The 11,566-nt window shown below is 34.7% G+C and overlaps 1 protein-coding gene across 1 annotated transcript in view; it reads left to right on the top strand.

Annotated features, from left to right (window-relative positions):
- Window positions 1-209: 209 nt before the first annotated feature.
- Window positions 210-11,566, top strand: part of LOC107714751 (FH1/FH2 domain-containing protein 3-like) — an 84,737-nt gene continuing 73,380 nt past the window's right edge. Inside the window, exons 1-2 of the mRNA XM_016520714.1 lie at window positions 210-528; window positions 9,150-9,262. Coding sequence (XP_016376200.1) covers window positions 364-528; window positions 9,150-9,262 — 278 coding nt within the window. The 5' untranslated portion in view covers window positions 210-363. The remainder of the gene's footprint in view (window positions 529-9,149; window positions 9,263-11,566) is intronic.

The raw sequence follows: 11,566 nt of genomic DNA, 5'->3' as shown, positions 1-11,566 counted from the left end.
AAAAAAATTGACACTTGTGACCGGGATTGTGCTCCAGGCTCACATATGAAGAACAGTGCGTTACTCTCTCTGGCCGCTAGACGCCGCTGTTTCTCCTCATCGCCGGTAAAGCGCTTAATCCGCGGGGGGCCTCCGGTTTTCCCGCAGCTTCTCTAAATTCACCCGCTCGTGACACAAGGACTCTCGCGCTCAGCTCGGAGTAACGGACAGAGCTTCTTCTGATCGGTTCTTCCCCGTCTGTCAGATCATTTCCGCGGCGCAGGCAGCGAAGCACGGACGCGGATCCGCCGAAGGACGCTGTTGTTGTCGTTACCGGGGAAAGGACGCGCTTGGAAACGGCGGCGGTCCGTGAATGGATGCATCATGTCTTCGTTTGTGTGCCGCGTTCAGTTTCTCGACGACACCGATCCGTTCAACAGCACCAGTTTCCCGGAACCGACCCGAGCTCCTCTCTACTCCTTCAGAGAAGACATCCCTCTGATCGAGCAGATCGCGGGGGTCCACAGGCTCCTCAAGGCTCCTCACAAGGTCAGATCACACACAAACTACACACAAAGTTATCCTTGTCTTTTATATTTCACTAAATTATCATTTAAAGCATGCATGTTGATTTGATGTTTATTTAAAACTATATTCCGGTTGATATTTACTGAAAAAAATACTATCTAAAATAATTAACGTATACTTTTAAGTATTTCGAGTATTATTTAATTTGGTGTTTTTTGTATAGCATGTATTACAAACTAAACTGTCAGTTAAATGAGTTTGTGTCGGTGTTTTTAAAGCGCGACAGGTGCAACTCTGAGCCGCTCATTCATTCACACTGACAGACAGTAACCCTAACAATATATGTGACTCTGGAGCACAAAACCAGCCAGAAGGGGCATTTTTTTGAAATTGAGATTTATAATAATTTTGACCCATACAATGTATTGTTGGCTATTGCTACAAATATACCCGTACTACTTACCCTGTACAGTCTGACTTATGAAATAATGGAAAAATCTGATTATTTTGAAGTGGAACAGTTTAGAGGCAAAATATAAAGTTTGATGCATCAGGCTTTTACGACTCATATAGTCTGATACAGTGAGAATATGGAGGAAAAAACAGCTCAGTTTTATTCAGAGACTCAAAAATAATGCAGTGCAGATGCTGATTTTATATGATGAGATTCTGCTGCTTGTAATGTAAATCAATGAGATGTTTCTAACAGTAGAGCAGATACTGACATAAAATGATCTAAATATCACTCTATATCTCCAGTAATCTGTCTCAGTAAGATGAGATTGAAATGCTCCAAACATATAATGCAGTGATTGAGAGCTGAAGAAATAAAGGCTCCTCAGAAGATGTGAGATGTTCTGGAGGCTTGTGAAGATCATTCCTCCGCTGAGGAACAGTGAAAGTAAAGCTTCTGGAAACAAACGCTCCTCAAAAGATCCTGAGGATCAGATTTGAGACTCTAAAACATGATTGATGGAGAATCAAGTAAAGCTGAGCTGCTTCAGTCCAGTAAGTGTTCATCTGGAGATATTACTGCAGTTATTCTGACGCTTACTTGATCAAAACCAGTCAAGATTCACAGCAGAAAGACACGTGAAGCGTTTCTACAATTACATTAAAAGAGCTTTCACTGGATAAAATACTCTAAACTATCAATCAGAGATTGATAAGGCATGGAGGAGATGGTGAGTTTTGATCATGTTCATCATTTAGAAGTCATAGAAATTCACATATCCAAAAATTATAGGGTTAACCATTTTAGTATGTTTATATTCATAAATTTTAAGAGTGTGAATGAACAAACTGGTCTTAAAGGACATTTACTGTTACACACACGTCGCATAAACAGGGATTACAGCGCACACGCTTCATCTCACTTTACACACCACACACGTGTGTATTACTCTTGTGCTTAAAGGAACAGTTCACCCAAAAATGAAAATGTGCTGAATATGTCCTCACCCTCAGGGCATACAAGATTAGGATGAGTTTGTTTCTTCATCAGGTTTGTAGAAATGTAGCACTGCATCAGTGTCTCAGCAATGGATGCTCTGCAGTGAATGGGTGCCGTCAGAATGAGAGTCCAAACAGCTGATAAAAACATCACAATAATCCACAAGTAATAATTTAGTTAAAAACATCTTATTTGTTTCAGCTTTTGTCTTCTCCAGATGTTAACTGATGGACTGGAGTGCTGTGGATTACTTGTGGATTATTGTGATGTTTTTATCAGCTGTTTGGACTCTCATTCTGACGGCACCCATTCACTGCAGAGCATCCATTGCTGAGACACTGATGCAATGCTACATTTCTCCAAACCTGATGAAGAAACAAACTCATCTTTGCTTCAGTAATGGAGACTTTGCTGGTTGTACATGATTAAAACACAGTCTTTATACACTCAGAATGAGAAAGAACAGGCTGCAACATAAGAAAAGACCATTTAATGCTGCCAAAAGTATAAATCCATCATTATACAAATGTAAACAACAGACAATACAACCAACCTAGGTCAAGTGCATAATGCTATTGTTTGTAAATGTTATTGTACAAGCATAATCACATATATTATGTTATCATACTATTAAAGTCACGCATTTTTATGCTAAATTGGAAAATGCTGTATTGGAAACAATGATTTCAGTCATACTGAGTGTTAGTGTGTTTTAGTATCTGATCATGTTCTGTGATTTAAGCTTCGCTGGTTTGATAGAGATGTTTTGTTGAACTGACATCTCTATTTCCGTTTGCTTTCTGTCCATTCTGCGCTTTCTCTCTGCTTTCTCTCTGTTTGCATGTGGCGTTGTGTTTTTCTGTGTCAGTCTGTCATTTGAGTGAAAGTCATGGCCAGTAATTGGCTGTTTCGGTCGAATCTGTAAAATTAAACAGAGGTCAGTGCTGCTCCCAGAATGCCGCTGTGTGACAGAGTTTCTTCTCGCTCTGATGTTGTATTTTCCTCATAATGCTGAGCTGTCAGGTTTTTCTTTGAGGCCGAAATGGATCAAAACACCCAAATTCTTCATTTTCCTACTTATTATCGTCTATTCAACACCGTATCAACACTGTCAGTATAAATATTAATATGAGTATATTAATGCTTATTGTATATGGCAGACACTTTCATCCAAAGTGACTTACATTGCACTATTTGCACGCATATTATCATGCACTTTCTGGGAATCGAACCCGTGACCCTCATGTTGCAAGCGCCGTAATTTACTGTTTGAGCTGCACATTACAAAATAATTAGGCTTACATTTAAGGTTTGTGTGTTTGAATTGCATATAAAAAGGTTATCTATTTTGATTAGTATTAACATTAATAAACTTATTGTGATTTGTCAGACTCACATAAATTATACACGTCAGATTTCTGTGATAACACTAATAAACTGAATGGGTTAAAAAACACAATAACCAGCTTTATATATTTATGGATTCAATTTGATTCAGTTTCAGACTTATGCATTTTATCTAACTGAATATTGCTTGTTCGACAGCTAGAAATATTTGAACCATATTAATACCTTTAACTGAGTAAATGGAATTGTTTTCACAATAAAGACATTTATTCAGATCTATTTGAATAAATGCATTTTGAAAATATGATTAGCCTAAATACAATCAAATGGATGCAAATAGTTAATAATAAACTATGCCATGATTTTGTTGTGTATATGCCTGACAAATATGCATAACAATAAGCTTATTAATGTTAAAACTGTGTAGTCCAGATAGATGGAAATTTATATGCAATTAAAATTCATAAATCTTACATTTAGGCCAAAATATGTTTATTTTGAAGATATAAATAATAATTATTTTATGAATAAATACATGAGGTTAATAGTAATAAAAATAGATTGTGGATGAGTGTTGTTTTTGTATCATTGAGATAATACTATAGTTTTATTATTTTGAATGAGTTTTTATTTTTATATTTTTGGTTTTAACTTTAATATTAAAGTTTTAGTCATTTTCTAAACACGTTGTTTTAATTACTATTTCAGGTTTAGTTATTGTAGTTCTTTAGTTTGCGCATGTGGCTTGGGAAAAGTTGGGGTTAGGTTACAGTTAAGTTGTGGTTAGGTTTGGGTTAAGTTAGAGTTAAGTTGGGGTTAAGTTAACATTAAGTAGTGGTTAGTTTTGGGTTAAGTTAGAGTTAAGTTGTGGTTAAGTTAGAGTTAAATTGTGGCTATGTTAACATTAAGTTGGGGTTAAGTTGGGGTTATGTTAGAGTTAAGTTGGGGTTAAGTTGCAGTTAAGTTAGAGTTAAGTTGTGGTTAAGTTAGAGTTAAGTTGTGGCTATGTTAACATTAAGTTGGAGTTAAGTTGGGGTTAAGTTGTGGTTATGTTAGAGTTAAGTTGGGGTTAAGTTGCAGTTAAGTTAGAGTTAAGTTGTGGTTAAGTTAGAGTTAAGTTGTGGCTATGTTAACATTAAGTTGGAGTTAAGTTGGGGTTAAGTTGTGGTTAAGTTAGAGTTAAGTTGTGGCTATGTTAACATTAAGTTGGGGTTAAGTTGCGGTTATGTTAGAGTTAAGTTGGGGTTAAGTTGCAGTTAAGTTAGAGTGAAGTTGGGGTTAAGTTAAAGTTAAGTTAAAGTTTAGTTGTGGCTATGTTATCATTAAGTTGGGGTTAAGTTGTGGTTATGTTAACATTAAGTTGGGGTTAAGTTAGAATTAAAGGGGTCATATGATGCGATTTCAAGTTTTCCTTTCTCTTTGGAGTGTTACAAGCTGATTGTGCATAGATAAGATCCCTGAAGTTGCAAAGACTAAAGTCTCAAAACCAAAGAGATATTCTTTATCAAAGTTAAGACTCTGAAGGAGGGGGCTTTGTAGAAAACGAAGCGTTTGAGAGAGGCGGGGCATAGAGGACCTACAATAATGTACAGTATTTGAAAAATAATGTGTTTTTTGAACATTAAAGCATGTCAACATATTCTGTTACACCAAATACACAAAATAATGATCTTTAAAAAAGCATCATATGACCCCTTTAAGTTGTGCCTATGTTAACATTAAGTTGGGGTTAAGTTAGGGTTAAGTTGTTATAATCATTGCTGTTAATAGTGTTCATCGTCTGTTTGATTACGTCATTAACTGATTTTTACCGTACATTTCTGCCATATGTACATCAATCTGACATAGTCACCACTGACAAGCTACTGTACTACTAAAGATATTGTAGAAACTTAATTTCCTGTAAAGCTGCTTTGCAACGATTTGTATCGTGAAAAGCGCTATACAAATAAACTTGAATTGAATTAAGTAGCTGTTAGTTAGGGTTAAGTTGGGGTTAAGTGTTTTGCACGCTGCACTAAAGGACAGTCGGTCAGCGGCTCATAAGAGTTCAGCCTTCACTAACTACCACTTACACTGGATGAGATTCAGCCGGATCTATTTATAACCCAAGAATGCCAGACAGACGCTGCAGTCAGTGCAGGAGATGTTTGACCAGAGTTCAGCTTTGTGTCGTTTCTCTCTATTATTACAGGACTCCAGAAATAGCACATTATGGATATTTCTGTCTGTTTAGTGTCTTTCATACACTGGAATATATGTGAACTATATTATCACACAGTCATAATTTGATAAATGCAACTATAAGGCATGAAGATATTAGAATATTATAAACATTAACATCATGAGTATTGGGAATGGTGTACTGGGAAAAATGCAAATAATATATTTACCAATCCAGCCAAGTCAAACTTTAGTCGTATTTATCACCAATAATTCCAATTTGTTTCAATCTGATACACTTTCAAAAAAAAAAAGTTTTTTTGAATTTGTAAATTACAAAACATCATTGGAGTATGTTTTACAAAAAAATGCTGTCTCAGACTTTCTATTTCACGTTAATTCAGTGTTTTGCTTGTTTCTTTGTAATTATTTGTGAAAATTTGATAGCAATTTTTGAGTGAAAACTGTTTCTACACAATTTTTTTCAGTGTTTTAGCTTATTAAATATTTCTAGCCCTATTTTGTTTAAAATTTTTCATTGAATCAATGTAATCATTTGTAAGTGTGTGTGTTTGTGAGTGTGTGAGTGTGTGTGTGTGTGTGTGTGTGTGTGTTGTAATGCGGTTGCTAGCAGGTCCAGTGTTTGTTGTTCTAATGATCGGTGGTTAAACTCATTATGTGCTGGTTTGAGTTGGGTCAGACGATGGTTCTTGTTGATCCTCTCAGAGCCTCATCTGAGCGTGTTCAGTGCTTCACCATCACTGTTGATTATAAACAGAGACGTGCAGATGCTCTTCTTCATCCAGCAGGTGTAGTGTGTGGTTAATGTGTGATTGATTGTTGTTTGTGTGGCACATTCTTGAATGAGCTGAGTTTGTTGGCCTGAGCGTGGTCTTAAATCAAAGCTGCCGTCTTGAGTGTTTGATTAGGGTTTGGAGAGTTCAGACTCAATGGAGACGCAGGTGTTACGAGCTCAGAGACGCCAAACCCACCAAACCAGCACTTACATGCTCAGCTGTACTCACTCACTGCATACGAGCTCATTCTGATTAATATTGTACAGTGTTTTGTTATTTTGTTCGTTGAAAACACAAGCGGCTGATGTGGATTACAGAGCAATTGACCAAATATCTTGTCAGTCTCAGTGTGTGTTTTTAAAGTAAATAGTAAATCAAACATTTTTGAATTCTAAAAATGCAGTAATTGCTCTGTTTTGGTTATCATGTGGATTACAGATTATAATATTTATACTCATTTTCACCAAGGTTATGAGTTCAATTCCAATGGAATGCATGATAAAATAAGTAAACTGATTAAACAAATATATATGTGAAGATTTCATTTGCAAAAACAGATAACAGATTTTAAAAAATCATGTTTTTTTTTTTGCCCTGCATTCCAATTAATATCAATCAAACTGCAGTTGGGTTGTTTTGATTAAATAATAATAATAAAAAAAATACAGTTAACTAACACAATAAAAGACATGATTTAAGAAAATTTATAAAAACGGAGTTATCTGTTTTTGCAAATAAACTCTTCTATATATATATATATATGTATGTATGTATGTATGTGTGTGTGTGTGTGTGTGTATGTATGTATAATAAAAGCTTATACCAAATGCATAAAGTTGCAAGTTAATTCCAGTATTTATTAAAATATATCTTTAGAAATCACATTCTTTATTTTACAAATTCTAATGTACATGATGAAAAATTGCATTTTAGTTGTAATTTTAAAACCTTTTTTGTTAAATTGTATTACTTTTTCTTAATGGGTGTGGAAATCAATTATCATGGTAATCATCATTTTTATACACTAATGTTCATGAGTTTAGGTTCGGTAAGACTTTTTAATGTTTCTGAAAGAAGTCTCTTCTGCTCACCAAGGCTGCATTTATTTGAGCAAAAATACAGTAAAAATAGTGAAATATTATTAGAATTTAAAAGAGCTGTTTTCTATGTGAATATCTGTTAAAATGTAATTTATTTCTGTGATGCGCAGCTGTATTTTCAGCATCATTACTCCAGTCTTCAGTGTCACATGATCTTCAGAAATCATTCTAATATGCTGATTTGCTGCTTAACAAACATTTCTGATTATTATCAATGTTGAAAACAGTTGTGCTGCACAATATTTTTGTGGAAACTGTGATGCATTTCTTTTTTTCAGGATTCACAGATGAATAGAAAGTTCAGAAGAACAATATTTACTTGAAACAGAAATTTTTTGTAACATTATAAATGTCACTTTTGATCAATTTAATGCATCCTTGATGAATAAAAGTGTTAATTTCTATTAAAAAATGAACTTTTAACTAGTAGTGCAAATGTTAATTAATTATATATAAAAACAATGGAAGTAGTTTCCCCATTCAGAGAGCTGAGTGTGTTTTGATTTACATGCACACCTGTGTTTGTCGTGAGCGCAGCTGCTCATCACACTCTTTAGTCATGCATGCTAACGTTTTAACACGTGAAGGGTTTAGCACGTGTGTGACGTGTGTTCTGACACTGTTCCTGATCAAAGCTACAAATCCATCGGCACGCTCTGAGTGCACTGCAGACTGCTGTTCTGTCCCGAGAGCGCAGTGAAGGAAAGAGGAAGCACATGTCTGTTTTTGTGTGTGTGTGTGTGTGTGTGAGAGTGAGTGTGTGTGTGTCACACACACACACACACCTGTAGTGCTTCACATCATAAATACTAGTATTGTAACTTGTAGTGTGTGTGTGTGTGTGTATATATATATATATATATATATTTCTAATAAATTCAAATATATTATTATCATCAAATATTCATTTTTGATTTTTATAGTACAGTTGTAATTTACAACATATTTCTATCTTAATGTTTTATCATTTGAGTTAAAAGTAATAAAACTACCACTGCCAACACCAATTATTTTTATTAGTAGTAGGCCTATTATTATCACTATTATTATAACTAAAATGACTATGATCAGAAAATAATAAAAAAATTAAAATAAAAAAGACAAAAACACAACAAAATTATATTTTGCTTAACCAAAATGAAAATGGAAAATATTAATAGTATACTAATGGGTGTACTTTTTGAGAGAAATTACTGATTGTACTAATCACTATACTAATATACTAATCAGGGTTGCTAACTAAAACCATAAAAATGTGTTACTTGAAATAACTTTAAAAGAAATAAAATAAAATATACAAAAATAAAAAAGGTCTCATTACTTGAAATAAAATTAAATATAAAAAACTTAAAAAAGAAAACAAGGATTAGCTAAAATAAAACATATTTTAAAAACTTAGTTAAAATAACTAAAACTAAAACTGTAATAAAAATGAATAAAAACCATATAGCTGTATTTAAAAAAAATCTACAAAAATGACAAAAACACACAGCAAAATTACTAAAACATAAACCCAAATTAAAAAGTAAACAGAAAATATACAAATAAAAACTAATTCAAAATATTAATAAAAAAACTAATATTTGAACGCCTGTTTCTTACCAAACTAATTGTGACTTTACATCTCACCATTCTGACTTTTCTTCTCAGAATTGTGGGAAAAAAGTCTGAACTGTGAGATTAAAGTCAAAATGACTTTTTTTTGTATCTGATGGATAACAGTGTGATACTGTCCCTGATTGTAAAGTGTGTGTGTGTGTGTGTGTGTGTGTGTGTGTGCAGCTGGATGACTGCGCTCTGCAACTCTCTCACACCGGTGTGTGTCTGGATCTGGAGTCGACGCTGGATGAGCAGAGAGATGAGCTGGAGGGATTTCAGCCAGACGACTGCGCAGGGTGAGACGCACACTACATAGGGCACTACACTGCACTCATGATAGTGTTATTCTGTGTATGTGTGTGTGTGAGACAGCAGCTCTCACACAAATCACCTTAACAGACTTCCTGAGAGAGAGAGAGAGAGAGAGAGAGAAGTATGCAGTATTCTAAAGCCCCGTTCACACCGCCAGCGACACACAGCGCGCTGTTTTTATTTGCGCAAGTGACACGAAAAACATCCCGCGAGTAATCTAGCGAGTGACGCATTTCGCATATTCGCTTCGCGTCTGGTGTGAACACACCATAAGTGCACTCAGTGTGATTTATCATCTCTGTTGAACGCTCTCCTTCACTGCAGCACAGACAGCAGTGTAATCATATCACACAGCTCATGTGTTTGTGTTTTGAAAATGTCAGAATATTAGGGATGTATTGATGTCAAAATCTCACGGTGCGATAATATCTCGATATAAAGTCCACGATACGATATTTATTGCGATATTTAAAAAAAATAAGATAAATGAAGAATTGGGGAAAAAATTAAAATTTTGTACATTTTAAGGTTAAATTATTCTATTTGATGCACTTTGAGAGTTCAGAGTTAAGAGCTCAACCCATGTTGAAAAACAGAAAAAGTTGTACCTGAACTTTAAAGGGGACTCGACCCTCTTTTTATTTGTGATCTACTCTGTCTCAGTATAAATTACATTCACACTGGTGTTTGAGGAAGCCAAACACATTAGAATAGAAGGAATTAAACATATTGTGCTTTCGGTTTGAGTTCGTTTGACAGATAGTATAATGACCCAAAACACAACTTTAAAGACCTTTTGTGTTAGAATAAGAAGTTTAAATATATTTTTTAAAAACGACACTTTTTGCCTGGATGACCTATCGTTTCATATCGTCATGTGACCACGATAATATCAAGACAGTTTTGATAACGCGATATCACGATATTGATCATATCGTTACATCCCTGCAAAATAATAAGTCTGTCTGTTAGTGGGCGGAGTTTAAAGTCTCTCTGCGGCTGAAGTAGCTGTGCTTTATTGTGACTCACATCTGAGTGTAACTGATTGAAAAAGAGCTAATGTGGGGCGGGGCCTGGTTATGTGCATCAGCTGCTGATTGGATGTTGAGATATGGGCGTGGCTCTCGGATGGGCGTGAGCTTGAAGGGGCGGAGCTTAATCGGATTTCGTGATTGGAGAAGAGCTGCATTCATCTCTGAAGCTTGAGGGTATTAACGTTTGAAAGTGAAGAATTCAAAACATAAATATTAGTTTTGTAAATTGTAGTCAGGGTTATTATAGTCAACTAAAAAAAATTCTGTTACTTGAAATAAAATGTAAACGTATTTGACTCGGCTTGCTGCCAAGGTGATTTTTCTCATTTTCGTTTTTTATTTTTATTTGAAGCACTAAAATAACAAACTAATAATAAATAAGTATTATATTTAATTTATTAAAAAAACATTATCATTATCAATAAATGTTAACTGAAATTAAATAAAATTTAAAAACCTTAAAATACAGTTTTGTTGTATTTTCATTTAGTTTAATCTGGCATACTAAATTAACTAAAACCAATAATTGATACTTATTGTAATTAATTATTATAATAATGCATTTTAAAAAACATTTTTGTTACTTAATATAAAATAAATGTTAACTGAAATAAAATATTAAAAAACTATATATATATATATCAGTTCGTATAAGTTATATCCATTGCTTCTGCATTCTGAGTCTTGCATTTGATGACGACACACAAACCAGGATGAAGACGATGGAGCTGACTTTGAGAGAAAAGCAAGCAGTTTGGATGCTGAAAGAAAAGAGGAAGTCAATTATAGCTATAGCAAAAACAAAAGGCATGGAGAAATCAAGAGTTTGGAAACCACCGGAGACATCAGCAACCAACAACAACCTGATCCGCTGAGAAAAACAGCAGCAGTTGATGACAGACCAATCATAAAAGCTGTGAAAATGAACCCTAAAATACGTGTCTGTAAAATCAGCAACAAGCTCCAGAAAGATGGGGTGATGCTCTGATAATCTACTGTCCGCAGGAGACTTCGACACAGAATTACAGATGCTACAGCAAGTTTGTATTATATGAATGTAGGCGGTCATGTGTGTTCATGAGTTCGTGTTTGTGTTCTGGATGAGCGTCTGATCCCGTGTTGAGGGTTGTCCTGTGATCCGTCAGCTATTTTCCACACGTCACTGAGTTAAATGAGTGAGAATGAGTCAGATAATGTGTGTTTGTGTGTGTGTGAGTGTGTGTGTGAGTGTGTGAGTGTGTGTGTGAGTGTGTG

Source organism: Sinocyclocheilus rhinocerous, unplaced genomic scaffold (assembly GCF_001515625.1).
Source record: "Sinocyclocheilus rhinocerous isolate Xijiao unplaced genomic scaffold, SAMN03320098_v1.1 scaffold359, whole genome shotgun sequence".
In the NCBI taxonomy this organism is placed as follows: Eukaryota; Metazoa; Chordata; class Actinopteri; order Cypriniformes; family Cyprinidae; genus Sinocyclocheilus; species Sinocyclocheilus rhinocerous.
This window is presented reverse-complemented; position numbering and strand designations above follow the sequence as displayed.